The sequence below is a fragment of the Gobius niger genome (genome assembly GCF_951799975.1).
Source record: "Gobius niger genome assembly, chromosome: 8".
NCBI classification, from domain to species: domain Eukaryota; kingdom Metazoa; phylum Chordata; class Actinopteri; order Gobiiformes; family Gobiidae; genus Gobius; species Gobius niger.
The window spans coordinates 15,544,023-15,569,262 of record NC_136859.1 but is presented as its reverse complement, the minus strand read 5'-3'; the positions used below and the strand labels follow the sequence as shown (position 1 = coordinate 15,569,262).

The 25,240-nt window shown below is 39.8% G+C and overlaps 2 protein-coding genes across 3 annotated transcripts; one reads left to right on the top strand and one right to left on the bottom strand.

Annotated features, from left to right (window-relative positions):
• Nucleotides 1-227: 227 nt before the first annotated feature.
• chn2 (chimerin 2) lies at nt 228-18,378 on the bottom strand. Its single transcript, XM_079560828.1, has 13 exons — nt 18,237-18,378; nt 13,140-13,178; nt 11,795-11,850; nt 10,733-10,764; nt 10,181-10,294; nt 9,664-9,934; nt 5,764-5,847; nt 4,316-4,400; nt 2,784-2,957; nt 2,088-2,165; nt 1,782-1,919; nt 1,596-1,701; nt 228-1,013 (listed from the first exon to the last, which is right to left on the bottom strand). Exons 1-13 carry the CDS (start codon nt 18,283-18,285, stop codon nt 842-844), a joined length of 1,398 nt encoding a protein of 465 aa, XP_079416954.1. The 5' UTR covers nt 18,286-18,378; the 3' UTR covers nt 228-841.
• Nucleotides 18,379-18,688: 310 nt separating this feature from the next.
• cpvl (carboxypeptidase vitellogenic like) lies at nt 18,689-25,018 on the top strand. Of its 2 annotated transcripts, none has more exons than XM_079560827.1 (14): nt 18,689-18,813; nt 19,280-19,326; nt 19,442-19,623; nt 20,142-20,263; nt 21,406-21,520; nt 21,600-21,658; nt 21,779-21,858; nt 21,940-22,006; nt 23,123-23,245; nt 23,382-23,513; nt 23,603-23,701; nt 23,846-24,019; nt 24,476-24,658; nt 24,740-25,018. In XM_079560827.1, the coding sequence occupies exons 2-14, from the start codon at nt 19,322-19,324 to the stop codon at nt 24,836-24,838; spliced, it is 1,440 nt and encodes a 479-aa protein (XP_079416953.1). In that variant the 5' UTR covers nt 18,689-18,813; nt 19,280-19,321; the 3' UTR covers nt 24,839-25,018. The 2 variants fall into 2 exon arrangements, with proteins under 2 accessions (XP_079416953.1, XP_079416952.1); XM_079560826.1 differs by having other exon boundaries at nt 18,696-18,820.
• Nucleotides 25,019-25,240: the final 222 nt, after the last annotated feature.

The following is a 25,240-nucleotide window of genomic DNA, read 5'->3' as shown; positions in this document are numbered from 1 at the left end:
AAAAATGGCCATAACAACTTTTTTTTTTGGACAGATCTACATCCTTCAGATTATTTAAATCTTAGATGCATATATTATCATTGTGACAAAATAACAATGCAAAGAAAAATACTATTTACATAATAAATATGTACAGTTATCAGTTTTCAAAAGTGCTTCAAAAGTGTCCAATTGCCATGGTTATGGTACATATTTCACAATTAGACAGTCCATTCCTTCATACGAAATAGTCATGCTGCTTTGTTATAATTTTAAACAATCAAAAAAAATCAAGCAAAGATCTGTTAAAATGATTATAACAGCTTTGTCATTAAGACGATCTACACCAGGTAGTGACACTTAATGCAAAGTTGGAGGGACAGCTATTTTTACAAACAAAATCTTAGTATAAAAATCAGAGAAACCAACTGATACAGCAGCACACTTTCAACAACAAAAAACATCCATGTCAGAATTTTTTTCCTGATTTTTTCAAAATAAATAATCCTCATTCTCCATTGTAAAAAGGGCAACCGCTTGTCACTCTTTTGGATGTCATGCGTAGCCGTAGGTCTTGTTCCTCCCATTCTATCTATTTAGATAATTTTGCCAAGTGAATGATGTAAAAGTTATACCATACAGAATGACATAACAGCCATACTCCTAGCATTAAATGTACAATATTGTGTGACCTATTGCTATAGCGATTTGTGTTTTGGGCTAAAACATAAAAAATTGGTTCTAGGGTCTTCGTCCAACAAAACAATTACATTTCTCAAGTCCGTCCCATTATGTCCCATCACATCTCAAACCGTGTCTCACTTTTCCAACTTTCTCAGGTGGTCACTCTAATTTTATGTTCCTAAAATAAAACATCTTCGTGCTCAATCATAAGCTGCACAACTAACTTCTGCTGCCTCATGTCGTTGAGTGTCGTCAAGGCATTTAGTTCTGGAGGCTGCATGAGCGTTGGACCGAAGACGATTCCCAGGTTTTCCGCGCTCATTAAATTGTCCTTTTCACACATTGTCACCCTGCAGAATAAGAGAAAACAGTAAATCTTCATGCTGACTTGTGTAATCAGATAGTTTGGCATCCCGTTCCAGAATTTGATCATATTTGTCTCAAATGGAGAGTATTATGTTTTGGTTTATTTGGTCAGGACAGTGCATGTTAATGAACATACATGGATACATGCATGTATACACACCACGCCGGATTGTTGCCTTGGGCTAATATCCCCCACTCACACTCTCAAACACAGTCATTTATCCTGGTCTATTGTACATGTTTTTAGATATGATGACTCTATGGGAGAGATAGTTTGTGAAAGAAGAAAAGTGCTTTAACGAAATTTATATAGGTTTAGTGCTACATGCAAACACAAAGTTATTATTATTTTTCCAATTTCCACTACAATTGTTAAAGATTCGTTCCACAAATCTGCCGTTATGCTTAAGGCTTCGAACCTTTTTATCTTTAATGCTGAAATAGAACCAGGGTTTGTATGATATGAATGGGCACAGTAATCACTGAGGTATTAACCATAAATCAGCTTGAAGGCAACCTCTGTTACAGAATTTCAGAATTTTATGATGTCACATAAACCAGTTTACCTCTTGAGATGAGCCATTAAGTAACGTAGCGTCTCGTAGTGGGCAGGGGGCAGCTGGAGAAGAGTTTCGTGAATAGCCTCCAGTCGAGACTCAGAATCTGGAATCTCTGATAATGTATTAAAATGATTAGCACTAGAGCAATGTAAAAAAAAAAAGATGCGATGCCTTAGATAGAAATGCTCTTACTGGCAGACTGAATAAATCTGGAGTACAAATCGAACGTGATGACAGGAATGGGAAGGTCTCTCAAGTACAGCTTTAAAACCCCTGCAATGATGTTGATGTCTGCATAGGCACTGGCACTGATGTCAGCCTTGTCGCCGTCTGTTTGGTTAAAAAAAGAAACATAAATCCATGCAAAATGAAATTAAATAATATGGGTACTTTTATAAACAATATGGCTGGGTCTTTAGTCTTTGAAACAATATTATCATTGATTTGTTTCATAAATGCTGCATTTTATTTTACAATCTGGACCTCGACACAACAAACCTCGATCAAAGGAGAGTCGCACGTCTTCTATGTGTTCTGAATATCCAGAAACTCGATAGAGACCTTCAGATTTCATGCCTGGAACAAAACATGAAAGAATGAGTGTGGCTTCACTCAAATTTGGGGACCATGTTAATTAAGCTCCAGCTCATCTATTTTCCCCTTTTGTATTTTTGCCTGCGAGCGATGCCTCTGCAGCATATCACCAGCGTTCCAAGCATGCAGGGACTCATATTGTGAATTGGCTTAGGTTTTCACATCAAATGCCTCTCCCAAAGCAGCTCCCTCATTCTGTAGTATGGTTATAAATAAGCAATGCTTTACATCCCTGTACTGTTTTGTAAAACATGAACCTTTTTGCACAGTCCAGTCACAGTAATGTGGCAGGTTGCGACAAGAAGAGCAACCATTGTAAAAAAAAAAAAGAAATATATATATATCTGACAAATCCAATTCTTACTTAAATATTTCTGGCTACACGACACTTTAGATTGATTTGATTATAAAGAGAGAAATGAATCTTTCTACTATACAATATACAACAGCACTCAATCTAATCTTACTTAAATTAGTCACTGGTTCTTTTAGGAGTCTAATATGGCCCTAATCTTAACCGTATTGCATTGTATCCATTCGTTCAGACCTGGGACCAGTGCAAAATGCTGACAATCACAATAATATTAGCAGTAGCTTTACCTCTGAGTTCTATTTCGCGGATGCACATGTCCACCACCATTGGTCGTGTCGTGTTATGAGCTTTGACGAGGGTGGTGAGGTCACAGCTGAAGATTTTCTTTATCCTGCGCAGGTCCGGCTGGCAGTCACTGGGCACCAGTTTGGAGCACTGTTTGTGTACATTTAGCCCACAATCTAAAAGGAGGAGGGGGGGAGCAAGAGAGATGATGAGATGTGGCTCAGAGTGAAAACATGACACAGCAGGCCTAAAGCACTTTGAAAATGTTTTTTTTTTGAGTCAGTGATAAACGACAGCATAGACGCAGCTCGACTCTACTGACTCACAGAGATAACAGAGGACGTTGTGACAGTAGTGGCCTGGCTTTTCTTGTTGTGTAGTTACTTGAGGCATGCTGACAGCTGGCTAAGACGAGACTGTGTGAAAATAAATATGCAGACGGGTGAGAGACAACGGCCTCTTCAACCTAATGCCAATGAAAAACAGTAATTTAACCGGCAAGATCCGATGCCCTCATTCCTAAGTTTTACTACAGGAGATCAGTATAAATAAAGACCAGCCCCAGACTAAAAGAGGACAAAGAAATCTGCACTGGTTCCCATAGCACATGAGGTGTCTGATGATAGCAGTGTTTGCCTCTGGCTTATCAGCATGGCAAATGTCCCAACAACAAGACCTCTGTTTACGGAGACAGCAACCGAGCCGACCACTTTGAACTGCAGTTATTGAGTCTTGTGATTTAAGGGGCTCTAAAATTGCACTGCGATGTGTACAGCACTTAATTTGTCCTCTGCATTTGACCCAGCCTTCATTGCTGCTGGGGCAGAGAGTAGGGGACGTCCACAGTACAGCAGCCAGGGAAGCATCTCCAGTTGTTGTGCTACTGTAGATTCTTGTGATTAGTAGCCTTGAGTGCATATTTGCTCTGTGCTATGTTACAGAGAATATACATCCCTTTGTGCAGTATTTTTAACTGCACAAAGGTATAATTCATGTACTAATGTCAATTTACTTGAAGTATATGTTTCAGTATTAACTGTTAGAGGATAACATTAAATCGCTATTTATCATACTGGGTCAAGCTGTTAACTCGTACTATCCGTGGGTCAAGCTGTACAGTCGTACTATCTCTGTCATAGCCTTGACTGTGGTGCTCAGGCGCCCACTCGCCTGCATATCAGTATGACGCTCGAGAGGGCATTTATCCCTTTTCTGTGGAAGCATACACAGACTTGAATGGTAGGACTAGCACAATGTCTCAAGCTCATGTCTCTGGGTCCAGTAACGATGGTAAATAAACTTCTCCTGTATAAGCCATCCAGACTGCTGCCTATTTTTCATCTATCCTCTCGAGCACCATTGTTAATTCTCTAACATTAACGATTCAGGAAAAACTGATAAAACATGGTTGAGAGTTGTTGTTATAAAGAGTGGCTATGCAACAAACACATGACAGCTACAGATTACACAGTATGTTTCTTATGTGATCCATGACTTTCATTTTCAAGTGTGAAAATGTGCATTGTAAACTTACCAGAGCAGCGGACCCCTTGAGCAATGAGCCCCCACATGAAGTTGGCACAGTATTCACACCAGTGTGGCCCTCTGAATGTGTGCACCTGTAGAGACAGACACAGACGATACTGTACTGCTTCCATTGGGTTTCAGATGACATCACACATTTGCATTTGATTGAATTTTGCACACATTCTTAACCTCTTACTATTTCATTGCTTTTGTTCATTGCTTTTTTATACGCTTTTTCGTCCTGTTTTTGTCACTCTTTGGTCACATTTTTGTTGTGTTTTAGTTGCCTTTTCATTAAGTTATTCATTACTCTTTTGTCGTATTTTTGTCACTGGTATACTGTGTTATTGTTGCTTTTCCGGCACATTTTTGTCACCCTTTTGCCGCTTTTTGTCAGTTTTTTTGTTGCATTTTCATCCTTGTTTTTGTCACTAGTTTGTTGCTTTTTTCAAGAAGCTTTTGGATTTGGGTAAAGCCAAACTGTAGAAAATGTACCCAGTTACGGTGGGGTTTAAGAGGTTAATTGTGATCTATTTCCCTTTTGTATGTACTTATTGATGCTGCCAAGTATGGAGTGAATGTACAATTGTCTCATGTAAAGCGCTTTGTGACTATGTCAGTGAAAGGCGCTATATAAATAAAGATCTTCTTCTTCTGCTTTTATCCGTGACTTCAAATTACTTTGTGTATGAATATCTATAAGGAGTAAGCTGAAGGAAGACACTTGTGAGCAATTACCCATACGTTTTAGCCCCCAGGACCAGAGCAGACAAGGCTCCAAAGTAGAGAATTTGTATTTACAATGTAGATTAAAGGATTTACAAGGTGCCTGGCATCTGCTTCTGGGCAATCAGATATGAGCATGCAGCCACTGGGGTAAGCCAAAATAACAGATGCAGACACTATGAGCGCTGATAACATGGAGCCCCACCTGCACATACACATGCACACAAACACCTGAAATCTTCAAAAGCCTTCAGAAGAGCGCTGAGTGAAGAGGGAGACAACAGCAGCTGGCAAACGCAGGCTTTCTGTGCACTTTCAGAAAGTAAGCACCATAAAAAGAGCGTGTGGTCATTATGAACTTGTAACTGAAGCCGAAGCTAAGCTGAAAGAATGCAGAAGGTTCCCTGGGGCTAATTACTGCATTATTTACTGTGTACTGCATTGTAACGCATCTATTTTAAATGTGGCCAGTGTGGATTTTGTAACTTTAAGGAGAGCTTGGGAATCAATCTGAATCAATGATCTCTTGTTTTAATGCCTAGTTGAAAAGTGTGTCCATTAGCTTAAGTGCATCAGACCGTCAGCTGCATGTGTTATTACAAGACTATGCACTCCTATCTGTGAACTGTGTATGTACTGTTATGTGCTTCATTGAAAAATATTATACAAGTGATGCTAGTTGCTGTTGAGTCAATAAAAATGTAGTTTATAAAACATATTGTCCCTTACCTTGAAGTTATGAATCTTCTCATAAGAACACTGCTTCTCTGTAGCATCTTTGAGTGCAGTCTTGCGCACCACAGGGGATGTTATCTGTGGGTAGGAAGCCAGCAGTTTAATAGGTTTCCACAAAAGGGTTTCCTTGCTCCCGAGTTTGACTCCCAGCGCCAGAGCCAGGAGCTTCCTCTCGTGCCTTTTTGCCCTGTGAGATACCAGCTCTCCTTCCATGGCAAACTGTTACGCTTCCCACAGACTGACCATGTCTTCTGGAGTAGGAAACAAATAAACTATGCAGACAAACTTCAGCCCCCTCTAACCGGGGACAGTGTCTGCTGACAGCCTGCCCAGGGATGGCTTTGCATCTGCTCTGCTCTCAAAGTGGTCACTGCAGTAGGGTGAGTAGAGCAGAGGGTAGGGGGCGGCCTGAGGGCAGGAGTGTGCCTCACACAATGATCTTCTTTCACACATTCACAGAGCAGAGAGAGAGAGAGCAGCCTGATGGGGAGGGGCCACAAGCTGAGAGTGCTGTCAGAACTGTTCTACTCAGCTCAACAGTTTTGTAAAGCAGGATCAATGGAGCGGATGCCCCTCTCACAAACCAGAGCACTCCCATTAGCAGACTGCCTTCCGGACACACTCCTCCTCACTTAACTCGGCATAATGCTCTGCTCTGAGTGCACAGAGATCTGCAAACAGGCCACAGTGCCCGACAGCGGATTCTTCAGTTTGACATATCTGACATGCCTGTGTCCTTCAAATTCAAATAGATCTTGACCTCCAGTTATGCCATGTTTGCTCAGAGGAATTTTTTCTGCACTGCCGCTCAGACTGGATCCTCCAGACACTCCAGGGCTCCAGACCACTGCTGCCAATCACACATCCTTTCAAGAGCACCAGTGTCCCAGACCAGCTGGAACTGGGACCCATTAATCCTTAATCTTTACACGGACAATAATCTTGGCCAAATCCACACTGAATCTTAGAAGCTTATTTGGAAATCTTTGCAGTGTGAGCCCAGAGGGGGGGTTGTTGCTATGTTTGTCATATGTCCATTCCCTAATTCAATCACGCCTAAAAAGCAAAAACATTACTGTGTGAGCAAATACCTAAGAAAAAGTTTCATAATGCAATCAAATTTACATTGAGGGAAGGGGCACATCATTTTTGTATACAAGCAAGTTCTCTACTTCTACAGGACAGCATTAAATAGTTTTCGGAGTGACAGCACAGGTGAACTATTATTCATTGTGGTTCTTTAAAAAGACACATACCACGGCACGCCTCGCATTGAGCTGGATTTCTAAGGAGACAGACAGGCAACAGGGCTCTGAGATATTTCAGCCCTGCGAGGAAGGCCTTTTGTCTGTGGGCAGATGGCTTCTTGTTGCTTAAAAGAGAGCTCGCGAGAACGGACACAAAAGGTGGTCAAACAACAATCTCTGCTTTCTCGTCGTAGTCTTGGCTCTTTTATTCCAGTGGGTCTTTGTGGCTGCGCAGCTGAGCGGGGTCTGACAATTGGAGACTTCGTTCATGAGAAAATTGCATAGTGAGTTGAGACAAAGTGAGAAAGTAAGAGACAACTACCAGCATTATAGACAAAACAACAACAACACAACAAAACGTGATGGATAGAAGGCCACGCTATATATCAGCGACAAAATGTATGGTTGTTTCCAATGGAGGATTTATCTGTTTGTAAATGGAAGGAGCTTGTTCTTCTCTTCGATAAATGTCTTGAAAAAACAAACAACTTTGTGTATGATCTGGTCAAAGCAACTGAAGCCACTCAGAAAGGAAATCACAGCATATATCCAAGAATATTATAAACATAAAATGAATGCAGGTTGAATAAATAAGCTGTATGTATTAAAGGAGAGCCTCTGATGGTCCAAAGGGAAGAGACTAAAACAGAAAAGCAAAAGCACCAACTTTCAAACTTAGACTATTGTGTCCCTTAAATTTTAGGCCTCACATTATTTGTGAGAAAGGCATATGATAGGTGCTGTTCAATAAATCTGGTTCAAACAAATGTGCAACTACTAGAAGAAACTAGTTCAACACCCTTGGATATCACAGAATATTTTTTTCTAAACAGGGAATAAGAACATTAGATCCTAAAAGACGACATGCCAAGGGATGCACATGAATGAAAAAATACTTTTGCAGAAACATAAACAGAATATCAAGTGGAAAGTGTTGAGTGTTTCACTGAGTGTGATGTTGAGTGTCAGTCTGCCTGTCAAAGTGACACATAACTATGGAGACTAAATCTTTCAGCTGAATTTGTATTTATTATTTTTACAATGAACCATTACTAAAAGCTGCAACCAGTGCAGACTTTGAAAATCCGCTCTTGCAATGCTAATATAAATTGGTCTATTGCCATCTAGTGGTGGGTTAGTTATCTACCCCAAATAACCAACTGTTCATTCACTGGCACTGTGTTGAAAGACTTAATCAAACAACAAGCACTGATGCGACACAATGTGCAATTTGTCTAACTGAGATTGTGTGTCTGATATCCAGGCAGCGCGATGTCCCAGTCCCATTGGTCATCAGTACCTATTACACAGCCAGCCAAGCGAGGCAGCTGTAAACTCACCCAGAGGCTGCCACTGCCAGGACAAATCTCAGTCTAAGCCTTGCCCTGTACAAATAAGTGTTCAGCTGAGTGGAAGGATTTCATACAAAGGTCCTAAAGAAAGTGCACTCTTTTAGTATTTCGTAGAAGACCTGCCTTTTAGGTTAAATATGGACTGTCCAATAAAACTGCAACATGCTTCATTTTGGAAAGATGCTTTTTTTCTGTTTCAGGGTAGAGCAAAATGCTTATATTAGGCTCGTTTAAGATGAGCCAGACGGATGCAGTTTTGACAGCCGGCTGCAGACGCTTGGTGCATGCTGGTTAGATTTCAGTCTGACTTGCTCTGATATTACAGGCATGTGGGGCATGGAAAGCAACGAGACCAGCCGCCTTCATCAGCCGTTGTATTTCCCCCAAGCAATAGGCCACCATTTTTACATACTGAGGTATTAATACTAAGGTATTATTCCGCCTTACAATATAGTACCCCTTTTTATCCGCTTAGAAAATCGACATGTTTAATTTTGTGTAATTATACTTGGATCGTGTAACTTTTCATGTAACTGCATTTAAATAGGGAAAACGTGGAAGAGCTTGGTAGCTTCTAACTTCACCCCAGTTTGGAGCTATAGGAAAATGCTGGGAGAGGCTAAACGCTAAAGACAAGACAGGTACGCATCAACTCATCTAAGCTAAGGTAAGAACATATCTCAGTATGGAAAAACGGTGGCCTATTCCTTTAAGAGGCTATATGGCCCCGTGCATGACGGGAAAACGCCCACCTGTCAGCAGTTCACGCACAGGTGATTGGATATGAGTCTGCTATGATCAGAAACGTGCTCCTCGCTTGGCTGTACCTGCCTCCTCTCTCCTCAGTGCTATACTTTTGATCTGAACTGAAATTCTAATATGACTGAAACTATTAAAGTTGTCTACTGCCCCTAAAATAGAAACATCATGACTGAGGCTATTCAGAATAAACTCGTGATTTTGAGGAAATATTTTATCTCACAAACTTGAACAGATGAACAACTGATGATGATCCCAGATGATGAATGATGTTGCTGGAGTAATTAAGTAAAGGAATCAAAGCAGGGTGGCAAATGCATATAAAGACCCCAATATCTCAACGAGACGCTGGGTGATCTGAGGCCGCTCTCATAGTTCTCTGCATGGGAGACGGTCAGCTGGACTTCAGACTTTTTTCTCTGCCCTACTCGGCTCCTACTCATACATTGCTCCGCCAAAACCCCAAGCTCTTTCCATGGCCCTACATAACCAAGATTTTTAAGTTGATGACACATTCTTTCCGCATTCAAACATACCTTTTCATCCCTCTGGAAGGTGACTCGACGTGGTTCGGTGCGGGCTCGGCTCAGCCTGTGCACCGTCTTGTCCTTCAGCAGCGATGTGTAGCCCAGGTGCTCGTAGATGGGGTTGGTGGTCATTTTGGCGATGTACTCTGCCGCCTTGGTCTCGATGTACAGCGTAATGAGAGCGTCCGTCACCAGGTCGTGCACTGATTCAAACCTTTTCTCGCCAACAAAGTGCTTCCCATCATAGAATAACCTGTAGTTGAGTGATTGGTGTCCAAACCTGCACAGAGAAACAATGCAGTTTTGTAAAGCTAGATTGAAGTCAAAGTCTCAAAATATATGTGCAAATTATCTAGTAATTCAGTACAAATTTGCCAACAATGTCTACCAATGCAATTGGAAAAACGCAAAAATCGTGCCATCAATGCCAAATCTTCCCATGTTAGTTGCCACATAGTCATTAGTAAAGAGGGATTTGCATTGGGCTATACAAAAACAATTTGATTTGTACTACAGAGACCAGTACCTTAAAGCCAAGGTGTAGGTCCCTGGCTGTCTTTGGCTCTCCCTGATGAGGTAAGCTCCCTCCACTCCATCCAACAACTGGTCCGCATTTTCTCGAGAGATGATACCATGAAATCTAAAGGGAATAACATGTGACATTATTGTTGATAGATACAACATGTGACCAAAGCATTTGGATAGTGGCAACCCAAATGAGAAGCTCTTCCTACTTTCTACACAGAGGATGCTACTTTGTGGCAATCAAAACATTTATTTGGATGAGGACCTAACCTACTTAAATCTCATATTTGGCTGCCTTTAGTCAACATCTCCAAGGAGACAAGTTGGAGACGTCCCATTAACAGTAAAGTCTTAGCAAAGACACATGTTTGTTAGATCATTTTTGGCGGGTGTATTCTTAAACGATAACATTATCTGTATTAATATAAGTGCTTCTATTTTATTCTATTTATTTGGTGAAATGTTAAGCAGAGTCACAACATTACACTTTCATTACCTTTCACTAAATCATTAAAATACTGAAATAGAAATATTACAAAAGATTGTCACTCACTCTCTGCCGTAGTATTTGGGCCTTGTTTCCATCTGTAACCCAGAGAAGAAATGACTGTAGTGACATGAAAGCTTCAGTGAATTGCTTTATGCATTGTTTTCAAAGTGCAGCCACAGACAAACCATATCACAGACTGGCTCCATATGCAGTATATGTACAGTCATAGTATGGACGAGTGAAAACTAGGGTATACCTTGTAGGGCTGGGACAGTGAGAACATTGTTTTGTGATACTGTATATCGTGATGCAGTTTTGTCCTGATAATAGTAAGATGACTAAAGTCTATATCACTATAACTGCATACATTTGTATTGCGATTCATTATTGTTTCACAATGCTTTAATGGCATCATGCATATACATGAAGCTGCAGAGCTCCACTGCTTTCACAGAGGCCAAAAGGGATAGGAGAGGGCAGCACTGTTTGTGGAAACAATTGGCCAACCAAACATTATGACACAATTAACATATTTGTAAAATGGCATGTTATTTTATATCACTTGTTTGTATTCATCAGACCAATAAACATTAATGGCTTTTGGAAACTCAACTTGTGCTGCATTTTTCAATTCAGTCCAGGTAGAGGTATTGCAATACTCACTACATACTACTTATTGGTTTGCAATACACTGAAATCATAACACTAATTGTATCGGCCCCAAATGTACAGTGAAGTGTCTTTGTTTTTTCTGAAAAACTATTAATAGTTGGATAATCATGCATGGAACTTTCACTAACAAGATATGCATCTCGTTCTGAAGGCTGCAGTGCCGCTTTAGGATGCATGTAGTCATAAACACGCAGGTGCAGGCTTCACTGGGAACACCTGGCTGTGTTTCTTTTCTGAGTCAATGAATAACTGATTACTCTGGTCCACATGCCGCCTCACTGCTCAATGTTTCTGAAGCAAGAGAGTAAATCTACTTATCCTTTTTATTTAGTGCGAAGAAGATGAATTGATGATTGACTACCTGCTTTAATAAAAAAATTAAAATAGTACTTCATGAGTTTATGAGAAAACAACTCAAGATACTGTTACACAACAAATAGTAACAGTACTGACCTCCTGTGGACATGTAACCCTCTTTGGTCTTGGTGCCTCCTGTTGAAGCTGGTACACTGCGCACAAAAAATAACAAATGTATCCAACATGTATTCTATTATAAGTAACGTAATATACTTTTTAGATATTGTGTTACTGTTGTTCTCAATCCTTTTTATTTAATATGAACACATTGTACTGAATAGTAAATAAGTGAAGCAGAGAGAAAATGTTTGTGAGGGATTAATAGCTGGTGGAGTAATCACCAGCAGCACCTCGCAGTATTACTGCATTAGTGCAAACCCATTACAGACCTTTTATGCTGTTTGCCTGAACCACAGTAATCACTACAAAACGAGTTCAATTGCATTGTCACAAGATTGCAGCTCATATTTACAAAAGTGTTCTCACATTAACGAAAGCCTGCCTGTATTCTGTCAATACCATGGCAAAGATCGCATAGTAGGTTACAATATGGAGTATATGCTACTAGCAAGTAGTGTGGTTGCTGTATATTTCAAAATCAAGCTTCACATCTTTTAAGCATGTCCAGGAGCATAATGATTTAAAAGACGACTGAAAAGTATGTACTACACAAAAATGTGCATTTGGGAACATGTTTGTAGAGGGTTCGCTGATTATATACATTGTGATTCTCGTGGAGGCAGGATATTCTACAGTTTGCATTGAAATATATTTTTTAGGAATAATTGCAGAGAGTAATTTGCTATTAATGAGTGAATTAATAAAATAAAACAGTTGAGGATTGACGTGCTGTGAAGAAGGATGAAGACGCTGCCTTGTGGTGTGTGTTGTCGACCCAAAGCAGATTCTCTAGGCAGGGGTGGGGAAGCTTCTAGCTGTGAATCTTCATATTTTTTTGGACAAGACTTAATCCGAGCAGCATGATCTGGGCAACAGCTATTCCTGCAACATGGCAAGCTCTAAAAATACCCAAAGTGACTTCAGAAAGAGGACAATGTTTTTTATGATAAAAATGCAAAATGCGATTCCTTTTGTTGTTAAATTGTTTCAGGCGCTATCACGGCCAGCGACATCTAAAATGATTCATGCTTTGCTTTAACTTATGCAACACCTCTTCAAAAGAATCCTCCTTTCTTCCTCCTACATAGCAACGGCATATTATAATGAAGTGGGAGTTCAAAAGACCCCATTTTACATGAACCACTCTGGAGATGAAATCATTTAACAAAGCATAACCCATTTTACTCTGTCTGTTTTGCATTTTGGAGAGTGTGCATGATTTGGGATTGTGTATGCAGGAGCTTTAAAATATCATGTGCTTTTTTTTATTGTTTTGTTTTCTTTCTCTGTGGTTATTAATATGCTATAATAAATTACTCACAGTAGGACTTCCATATGGGCGGCTGGTAATCTTCAGGGTCTGAAAATAGACAGAAAAGTTATTTGCTGCTCATTAAAAACACAGATTTTGCCTGAAATTCCCAGTGGATCTTGCTCATGTCTCTGTTTTCTTATCGCTGTAATAACACATATGGCTTAACTCTGCGCAGCCGCTTTCCCTAAACACAAAGATCTATCAAAAGGTCAATTAATTTCACACACCAACCATCATACTATACATACTACGTATACAATGTTATCAAGATTTTACTGACAAGTTTTGCAAGTGTGATTAGATTTGGGAGCGGTTCGTCTTGTGACCAAAGGGTTTGGATTTCGAATCCCGCAGGTGCACACTGTCGCTGTGTCCTTGGGCAAGACACTTCACCCACTTTGCCTCCAGTGTTTGTGTACATTAGTGTGTGAATGAGATTGTGAATGGGTGACTGGATCCTTGATGTAAAGCGCTTTGAGTGCCTAAAGCAGTTAGAAAGGCGCTATATAAATGTGACCATGCTATGTAATGTTACCATTAGCAATTTATGCTTTAGAACTTAGATTCAATCGAATATCCTCCATTTCAGAAAACGTTTGCATAAGTAAGAGTTAGCAGGTGTATACACGTATCTCCATGGAGACATTACATTGACGTGGTTTGGTAAATGATGCTTATGACAATGATGTGTTTCATTTTGAATGATTTATTATTGCAGATCAGGATGGCTACAATCATTTTAAATAACCCATGCCATTATCTTGCCTTAAAATGTAGTTACACACACATCTACTGGCAGCTGCCAAGGCTAATTTGCCCTTCATTTGGCTGCGAGATACTGATGATTCATGTGGATCCAGTAGATAACATTCCTTTGCGATGATCAGACCATTTAAGCTTAACCCTTTGGCAGTAACCACACTTAACAAATCCAGGCTAGTTTTATGCCAAAGTATTGGATTAGTTGAAAAGTTATAATCTATTGAGATAATTTTTTTTTACCTAAAGTGTTCATATATGTTTTGATTTACAGAGTTGCTGAGGTGATATTTATATAGTATTTCCAGCAAAATAGAACGGGGTGATATATGACAATGACAATAAAAGTTGCTCTGATCCCTGTAGCGATCCGCCAATTTGGAGATTGCCCTGCAGTCATTCAATGCTTCTGTCAACTTCTGTCAATTACAGCTCTATGTTCAAACACAGACACTTTTCCTCACCCACTTTGGTCAGCCTAGTCATGCTCTGACAGGTTGATTTAACGAAAGGTGAACTTTCAGAGGTAATCCAATCATTAAGAATTGGAATAAAGGTTGCCAGTTCTCCTCATCAGCACTGCATACTATTTGTGTGCCTTTTTGTGCCACATGGCCTTGTATCAATGTGTTGGTGAAGTGATTATTGCATGTACAGGAGGATGAAACAACTCTGTGCCAGTAAGCTTGTAAGCCAAACCTACTCATTGTTATTATGGTTAGCTGTTCAATCTTCATGTAGTGGGTGGTTTGCCTGATTAATATCCCTGTTGGCCTCTAGAACAGTGTCTTACAATGATGACAATGACAATGCCTTATGCACCAGTCAAGTGTGTAATGTTTCCATGTAAAAACAACGCACCCGCACAGTGCTGCATGACTTTCTGCAGCAGAAATTTGTCATTTTATCACAAATGTCCTTCAAGATAGATGTGTGTGTGAGAGTGCGGCCAAACCTCAGAAAATCCATTGTCTTGACACTAACAGTTTCTCCCCCCTTTTCTGCGCAGGCAAGTCCAAAAGATTTATTCCACTGCGGCTTATTTAAAGAATGTGATTCTGTGTGGCTGGCTGCCAAATATTCTCTTTGATTCTTTTCAATGACAAATGTCTTTACTGTGCTGCAGTGTTAACAAAGAAAGTAGAGCAAAAATACATTAATGCATTGGAGGACAACGGGATCTTTTGATTTTATGCCATATGATCAATAATACATTCTGCAGCAGCCACAGGCATCCTACCCAAAGACAAACTTCCTTAATTGCGTTGCTCTCATTACTCACCAATCATATATTAACTGAAGAGAAAGATTACCGTCAGCTGTTTGCACTAGGGACAAACAGAATGCTTAATGAACTCAGTATCTCCCAAGAGTTGACGTCTTCTCTGGTCTTCTGTGAATAAAATCTCTCCGCTACAAAAAGTATCCCGCTAAGAAATGCTATGTTGCTTTGATAATAATTTATAACCTGATAAAAGTATTTAAAAAATAGCTAACATTCGGAGTGACATTAAGCATCACGTATTTTTCAACCCATGGCAAGCTCACGAATTATCCAGTGATACAGAGAACATTGGAAAACCACGTGAAGAATATGGCCAGAGCTGACTGCAACAGAGCCACAGCAGAGGCACCATCTGTGGATACGATGGAGCCAAACATTCATTTAGATCTATACATCCGACGCTTGAGGACACATTCTGTCTACCTATGTTAACCACTACCCTCCCTTAACTCTATGTTTAGGTCCTGTTGCTATGTCAAATTGCTTTACATGTAATTTTGGTTTGGGCCATTGTTGTAATTGTGGATTAGCTACTATGTTATTAGCATTTCCAAATTACTTGGGAACTTTCCTTTGTGCTGATGCTGATTATGTAGTGCAAAAGGACAAGAATTAACCAAGTGGAAAAGATAACACAGCCTTATGCCTCAAGGGCCTATATTACACTGGTGTTGTTCTGCCACTACCAAGAGAGGAAGCCACACTTTCATTTCCAATCCCTCCATTTATTTCCCAGAGCTGTGGGGTAGATGGGCTCCTGCTCGCTGCTGGTCTCATGCTACACTTCTTCAATAGTGTCTGAGTCTGCCAAGAATGCGAGAGCACTCAGCGAACGATCCAGAAGCATCATCGCGAAGAGAGGACACAATAAAGCTGCAGTGCTATAAGCCAACACTAATCCAGAAATATATTATTTAAGGTGAATACACAATTTTACAAATGACTATGAATAAAACAAAGCTTCATTAAACGGATGCATCAGAACGATCTAATCTGGCAATTATTTTATATTATATTTTCGGACTGCGCAATGTTATAAATGTGATTTTTTTTTTTCATATGAATTCATCATAGCGTTGCACTGATTGGGTTTGGAGGATGTTCAGGGGGTTTAGTGAGGGGTCCGGGGTCTGGAAAAGTCTTTGTGCATAACAAGCATTGTTTCATTGTATGTTATGATTGTTATATATATAATAAATGTCTATTAAATTAAGCACCACACTGGTGATACAAGTATGAGACCGTTTGCTGATATCACATGACTACAATGTGTAATTTTCAATATAATGTTTGATAAAGCAGGAGTTTGTAAATGAAATGCTTCATCTCTCATCTGACAGACTTCTTAAACTCATGTGGTTCTACTTTCCACATCCTGGAATAAATAATTCAGCCCTATAATAAATATTACCTTGTCAGATAATCAACCTCCTTCTTACATATAGTAAGAAACAGAACAACTGGGCGGCACGGCAGTGCAGCAGTTAGCGCTCGTGCTTCACAGCTAGTGCGATGTTCGATTCCCACCTTCTGTGTGGAGTTTGCATGTTCTCCCCGTGTGTGCGTAGGTTTCCTCCAGGTACTCTGGTTTCCCCTACCACTAAAAACATGTACAATAGGTTAATCCTCCAGCCAGGTGTTTCTTACCATTATTGGCTGCTCACAGCTCCAACAGGTTGGCATTGAGGATGTGTCAAATGCAGAGAACGAATTTCCCTAGGGGGATGTACAAAGTATATATTTATGTGTATTTTTTTGTTTGGGACGGACACAAAATACACTAACTTTACTTGTAAGCTTTACTATAGTTGGATTGTAATCTTGTGTTATAAAACAATGTCACATGATACAATGAGTTTTCCATACATTTAAACAAACCACTGCTCCCTTCTATTTGTAGCTGCTCTTACCACAACGCAGTTTATCACTTCGCCTGACTCTTGTTGCAAGCAATTAATATTTCAAACCAAACTCAATATATCACCAAAGCTACAGTAACCAAATCCAGAACAAAGTACAATACAAAACTCTCGAGTGTTAAACACTAGATTATTCCAAAGTTGTTTGTGCCAAAGATCTGAAATACAAACCCCCTTGACAACCCCTGGCAGCAGCTCAGCTTGTAACTTCTGATAATTATATTGGGAGCCCAACGGTAATGACAACCCTCCAAAACCACAGAGAGAAAAGACTTTCCCCTGAAGCAGCCGTGGTCCAAAAAAGTCAATATGCAGCTTTCTGAAACCCTCATAGGATAATGCGTTGTGAAAAGTGTGGTTAGTGAGGTCTCTATTGGCCCTGGAACGCTGCCTGAGATTCTATTGGGCAGTGCCTTCAGAAATGCCTATGTATAAGTGCTTCTGGATCCTATGAAAGCTGTGCAGAGCTAAGAACCCTTGTACCTTATGATAAATGTAGCAGAACCACGCAACTCTCATTTACAGCATACAACCATTTAATATTCAAACCATTTTAGTAAACATTTTCAGAAAGTGGTCAGTAGGTTGTTCAGAACTGATTAAGAAGTTTAGACCTTGCTTTTTTCCACTGGCTAGAAGAAAACTGAATTGAGAAAAATGACACTTTTATGTCAAGAACCAATTTTATGTCAAGGTCTTTTTTCATCAGCAGTTGTGCCTCAGTATGGAACAACTATTCATCATTAACTAGTCTAGATTTCAGTGGATGACTCCTTGATTCACATGATCCCTTTCACAAGGCTTGGCGCTGGCAAAAGGAGCCTCTTGTGGCTGAATTAGTTGTGCAAAAATTGGTTCTGATCAAAGAAGGGATAAAAACTCTATTAGGAAATCTATAATCAATCATGGTAAACCAGTGGCAAAAACAGGCTCCTTATTTTGGAATCCGTGTAAACATACTGTCAAAATATACACGGTCCAAGATCAAAGAGCAGCTTCATCAGCAAAACTGTGCGATGAAGAGAAAGACTTGGCTGGGCTGAGTAAAGGATTTTCCATGTCAGCATGAAAAAATATTGGTAAATTAGAATGTGGTATAATAGCATTCACAATTTGAGTCTGTACAGGGAGAACTCTTACCGGAAGACAGGGATGAACCAGAGAGGCTGGAGTTACTAGACGCTGCCATACCAGTCCGTTCACGGCTCAGTACTTGAAGGTGCGCTCACAGCATCTCGTCCCCAGGGCTGCCTCATGTTCCTCACGTCCCCGTGCGCTCCACCTCGAAATGCTCGATTTCATGTCTCATTTGGCCCAAATAGCGGGTCGACTGTCTGAATCAGCGGTTCCTCTGCCCTCCTTTTCGCCACAGCGTGCATTCACCTCGTCAGGAGCTCACGCTGCCGCAAACGCTGTTGGCGCAATAAATATGAAGAGTCAAAATGCGCTCTATGGAACATTTCGCCCAGAGCACTCCTTAATGGAAAAATAAAGGCTTCACACTGGTGTCGTGCCGTTGTGCCAAGCCCAATCGGGATGTCCATGTGCCAGTTTAGAGCGGAGTGATAAACAGACTAAGCAGCATCGCGCCCTCTTAAAGAGAAAGTTTGGAAGTAGGTTGCCAGAAACGACGCCTCTCACAGCATCGACAGAATTGCTACAACCTCTCCGAAGCGTGTCATCTAGGGACTATCTGCAGGGAAAGCTGGATAAGTTGGTAACATGTTATTTCTTTTCTATCATTATTTCCATCATGTTGTCTCAGGCGGCGACGAGCGCGCCAAAGTATAGACAAGCGCGCCACCTGGCGGAACTCTTGCGCACGTTATCGCTCCGTCTGGAAGGGCTGCCGACATATTTATTTCATTTTTTATTTGTTTTATTTAGTTGTTTATATTTATTTATTTATTTATTTATTACAATTCTCATGTATAAGAAGTTGTGACATTTGCTCGACATTAAGGAAAATATTGGAAGTAATTTCTGCTGTGGGGGGAAAGCCAAACAAATAAGCTTAACGCAACATTTAAACACACAAGTAGGGATTATATGATTTCATAACGATGGTGGGAGAATCAGCCTGCTAGAATAAAAAAAATCCATAATCGCACCAAAGGCCGATCACGTGACTGTTCACATGATTGCAAACTGGTCATGTGACTCTTCCACTCCACTGTTAGCAGCACAGCCACAACTTATGAAGAGGACGGAGCGGACAGCAGAAAATGGGGTACTTTAACACTTTACTCACACACTTTTCTCCATTGCTTCTCTTCTTTCTTGTAAATTAATCTGAGGTGTTTGTTGAGTTTGAAATTTGATCGCCATTTTGTACATATCTGCAGGACACTGAAGAAAACTCTTGGCTTCATGTTACTGTGGCTTCTTTCGCTTGAGGCTGCACACTCCAGGGGCTGTTCCACCTTTTTCTGCAATAAGCACCACCGCGTGAGCCCCCCCAGTGGAGTCGACCCGGGCTCCCCTCTGTTCCTCACCCCTTACTTGGAGAAGGGCGCCATAGATGAAGGTACTCAACTATCTCCACAAACTTTACCATAGATCTCTGCTTAGAATCTGCCTGGTATTCAAAACATTGTATGCAACATATTTTGATCCTTGGTAGCCCATAGCTCATTGTTTATTGTATCAACCATTTTAATAAAAGCTACGACCTCATAATATTTGACACTCCAAACCCTACCTGGAATAGATCCAGATCAAATCAGGACAAAACTCAGTGTTTAAAAGGTAAAAGATGGACCTTCACATGACCAAACTCTCTAAATTGGCTGTAAACCATGATTGATCTACAAAATGACTAACTTGAATGCATTACTAAAGCGTAAATTAAATTCTCTTATGAAAATGAATAATGTCTAAAATTGCAGATGACATTGACTGCCATCCGAAGAGGCCCAGGCGCCACAGTTTGGTTGTTTTTAGATCAGTGGGGAGAAAAGGAGATTGAAAGGGAGATACCAAAGTTTATTTATGGGAACTGCTGCATACTGTACTTTTCTTCTTCTTTTTTTTTTTTTTTTACAGCCAAAAGACTGAGCTTGGTTGGGAAACTGCCAGGTGACAACGTGAAGAGCTACGCTGGATATTTCACAGTCAACAAGAAATACAACAGCAACCTCTTCTTTTGGTTCGTCCCTGCTTATATGGTACGCACAATGTCCTCTCCCCTTGTAAACAACACACCACAAGAGTTTAGTCAGCAGTTTCTTGAAATCCACAGAAAAGGACCTACAGTATATGTCTTGATTACAGGCTCTTATGTTTTGTCTTTATCTTTTGATAGATACTGCTCACGTTTATTGGAAATCAGTGAAGACATTTGCCACTTCAGTAGCCTTATCAGTAAACATTAAAAAGTTAATTTCCCCTTTTTCTCTTGGGCCAGGTCGACAGTAGCTTACTCGTCATAACCCGCAGACACACACTGACTAGCAACCTTTCAGTAATGACTAATTCACCAAACACAGTAAGAGGTAACTGCAAGAACCCACAATAGGATGGGGAGAATGTAATCCACACACTTCATAGACTCCTTACAGGGATGTTGCATTTAACTATTCATGAAACACAAAATGCAAAAGAATGGCTATTATGATGGACTGGACTTGTCTTTATTCTGAAAAGATCACTTTAAAAAATAATTTACTCTGTGTCTGCACAGAAGTGTTTATGCTGTATTTCATTTGCAATAATGAAAGTGAAAGTAACATTTAGAAAGCTGAATATAGTTTTTCATCACCAGAAAACACTTCCTCCATATAGGTTCTTTATGCACTCAGGTTTCTATTAACCTCTTTTATTAACCAAGGACATTTTCCAGTCCGGCTTTACCCAAATCTAAAAGCTTCTCGACTGGAGAGAGTAACAGAGTAATGCCTCATTTGAAAACCGAGACCTACAAAACTTATCGTAACTTGTTGTCTCAGCGCGTTTGTCACATTTTTGAAGCGGTTTTGTGTGTTTTCGTCTCTGTTTTGTGGCTGTTTTGTTACTTTTTGTGGCTTTTGCAATGCTTTTTTTTTGGCTTTTTGTTTTTGTCACTTTTTTTGTTGCATTTTTCAAGAAGCTTTTAGATTTGGGTGAAAGAAGCCAAAGTGGACAACATGTGCTTGGTTCAGGCGAGAGGTAAGAGGTTAATTAAGTAGAAATATATTGGAATTTCAATCACGTTTATTGTCAAATGCTACAAAGAAGACCTCCATAAAAATGCGACATCTTGGTCAGGAGTCTCCACAATGAACCATGATAACCACAAGAGGGCGCTGACACACTGGCCTTTTGTGCACAGGCAAACCGAGACGATGCTCCTGTTCTGTTGTGGCTTCAGGGGGGTCCTGGGGGCACCTCGCTGTTTGGTCTGTTTGTGGAACATGGACCATATGTGGTTTTCAAAAACATGACGGGTAATGAAAAAAACAAAACTTGACGATGTTGTGCAGGGGATTAATCTCTATTTTAAACTCATTTGTTGTATTTTTGTAGTTGGGATGAGAGATTATGCTTGGACTTCCAGATATTCTGTGCTGTACATTGACAACCCGGTAGGTATTTCTGATTAGCATTGACTTTGGAAAAATACCTAATTGCTATTTTTTTTTTCACAAGTGATTTATGTTTCTCTGGTCATTTCTCTTTTTGTCATGTCTTTGTTCTTCTTTTAGGTTGGCACGGGGTTCAGCTTCACAGATGACGACGCAGGTTTTGCTCAGAATCAAGACGATGTTGGCCGTGACTTGTACAAGTCTGTATTTTATAAGAAACTTGATATTCACAGTAACCCTTCAAAGTAAAACTAACTCCCTTGTTTGTTGCTTTCTCAAAGTGCTCTCACACAGTTTTTCCAGATGTTCCCAGAATATCAAGACAATGAGTTTTATGCAACTGGAGAGGTACAAGCAAGTTTATTCATGTGTTAATTTAGGTGTGTGTTTGTTTGTTTATAGCCATATTCTCTATCGCTTATCCTCTTATTTGGTTTATTTGAGAGGGACAGGTACAAAAACGTAGACAAACCTGAACCTGAATTCTGAATTGTTTGTGTTTGATCAGGGACAATGCACGAAATACACAAAAAGAGAGACACTTAAAAAAGCCTATGATATTTATACCAAATTACTACTAATATATACAGAATAATACATGGAGAAGATTCATAAAAACACTTCAGGAGACTCACCATGTCACTGACTCACCATACCATTCATGTCACCGCCATTCAGTGCGTACAGGTTTGCTTTGATAATAATAACCACTCAGGGGTGTAAATGTACAATAGTTTGTGCATGAAACAATTTAGTTTGGAAGAGTGTTCGCTGCTTTATAAGAAAAAAAAAATTGTTGACCAAATGTGGTTCTGCGTCTCTGAACGCTCCACTCTCCTCTGACGTCGACCGCGTGGCTCAGTGTGACACAAAGGGGGAGCAGCTTTGTTATGGATTATTTTAATAAACAGAACCCACATTTAATTAAAGTTAATGTTTTCGAAAGTCAACATTTTATATTTGATTTTTACCTCACAGTGATGGTACTGACGAGGTTTATATCATAACTTTTAAAGGCTCTTTAATGCAATGATTCAAGTGGTTTTAACAATGTTTTATACACCTGAGACCAGCTAGACATGCAATACAAAAGATGTGGATGAATCATAATGTGTTGAGATAAGTATTTGAAGCTTCTTTAGTAAATGAATTTCTCATACGTTTATAGCTCATCAACAGAAGTCTGACGAATGTATGAAAGCACTTGTCAATTAATCTTCCATAACCATATACTTTACATAATTTAAATTTAATAGAGAAAATAAGGTTACAAGCCTGCATTATCATTGTGGGTATTACTCTCACATAGATACAAAAAGAGTGTTATTAGACGACTACTTAGCCCTATACTACTTGATGAATACAGAGAATCTGACTGGATGTGCACCCAGATCAGTCTCTCTGTCGCCTCATTTCAAGTTATTTAATTCATCAGTACAAACCATGCTGTTTTTTGTCATGCAGTCCTATGCTGGAAAGTATGTCCCCGCCGTGTCTTACTACATCCACAAGAATAATCCCACTGCCAAAATTAAGATAAACTTCAAAGGGATGGCGATTGGTGATGGACTGTGTGATCCTGAGTTGGTGAGTGTGTGTTACGCTTTTACTTTGAATCTAAACTAATAATAGTAATCTTCTCGAAGTCACAAAAGATCTTCCATATTAGCTTTAAATATTCCCTTCTAAACTACCATGTTTTTCTGTCTTTTTATGGTTATAGATGCTTGGTGGTTACGGAGAGTTCCTGTACCAAACTGGGATGATTGACGAACTGCAAAAGGAGTATGTCATTCAGCAGACTGACCTGGGAGTCAAACTCATCCAGCAGCAGAAATGGGTCGACGCTTTCATAGTAAAATAATAATATTATATTATTGTGATATAGTTATTATGTTGTAATTTACAGCTGCGGTTAAAGTTGTAGATTTTACTTTCTCTTAGGTCTTTGATAAGCTGTTGAACGGTGACGTAGACCCGTATCCGTCCTTTTTCCAAAATGCTACTGGCTGCACCAACTACTACAACTACATGACATGTCAGGTAAATTACAAAATGTACTTTAATATCAAAATGACAAAGGCTGAATAGTGAATATTTATACATTGGTAATAATAAAAATGTGTAAAATTTTACTTTTCCTCTTATTGTGTAAGACTAACTGCTAAATTCAAATGTATTCTTTAGGAGCCTGAGGATATGGAATATTTTGGGCAGTTTGTGACCCTGCCTTCAGTGCGACAGGCCATTCATGTGGGAAACCTGACCTTTCACGATGGTTCTGAGGTGGAGAAACATCTGCTGCAGGACGTCATGAAGAGCATCAAGCCTTGGCTGGGGGTGCTCATGGATAACTACAGGGTAAAGGCCTCTACTGCCTCATTTTACTGTGTGTTAAAGAAAGAAATTACAATTTGATAACCCGATTGTTATCAAATTGTAAAAGCTATTTAATGGTCACACGGAACAAATTACAAAAGTAGCAATTAATTACACTGTACAATTTCCTTTGCAACCACAAACAGGCTGCTAGCCATGTAGTTTAGAGCCTGTGATTCTAATATTAGTTTAGCAGTTTATATTTTAGCATGTTTTTTCTTTGGCCTAAAAAACAGTATGAAACAAAGACTAAATATGGACTAAACTACTGCAGCATGATTAAAGTAGGGGTTTAGACTGTAACACATGTTACGCATGCACACGCACTTTTTCAGACTGTAATCTCCTGTCTTGTAAAGCCTGTGGACCAAAATGTCTTTTAAAAAGATCAGACCTTAAATGAGACTAAAAGAATGTTTTATCTTTTGAATGATGTAGGTGTTGATCTACAGTGGTCAGCTGGACGTGATCGTCGCTGCGCCTCTCACTGAGAGATTCCTGCCCACAGTGAACTGGACTGGAGCGTCAGAGTACAAAAAGGCTCCTCGATTCCCCTGGAAGGTTCAGCCCAGTGACACAGAGGTAGCAGGTTACGTTCGACAAGTCGGAGAGTTTTTCCAGGTCTGTACTTGTATTAATAAGGGCAGTGTAAGCGGTACGTGTAACAGCACAGAGATGAATGTTGTGTCTTCAATCACACAGGTCATCATTCGAGGAGGTGGGCACATTCTACCCTACGACCAACCAGCACGCTCCTTTGACATGATTGACAGGTTCTTGTCCACACTTGCCTGGAATTAAAACAGAGTTTTATCCTTTAGTTTTTATTAAAACACTTACAGTGTTTTTGATTGACAAACATGTAATTTGTCTGGTACCAGACATGATCTGAAATGCTCTTTGCGAGCAGACAATGAGGGAAGATGTTCATCAAATTGTGTGCGAATGAAATATTTGAAATGAGATATGTTTTTTAAATAAAGATTTAAATCTATGGGTTGAATGTTTTGTTGTTGCCGACAATGATCATTTTAAGACGATGCTTTTGGCTCTTTATTAAAAACAATTTCCGTGGTTTTCCATCAGGTGTCACTGTAACTAAGTAGATTTAACTATTTATGTATTTGTTTTCCTTGTTTTCCTAAGCAAAAAACAAAATTACTTAAGTTTCAAAGGTTTTGTTTACCATCTTAAAAATTAGCA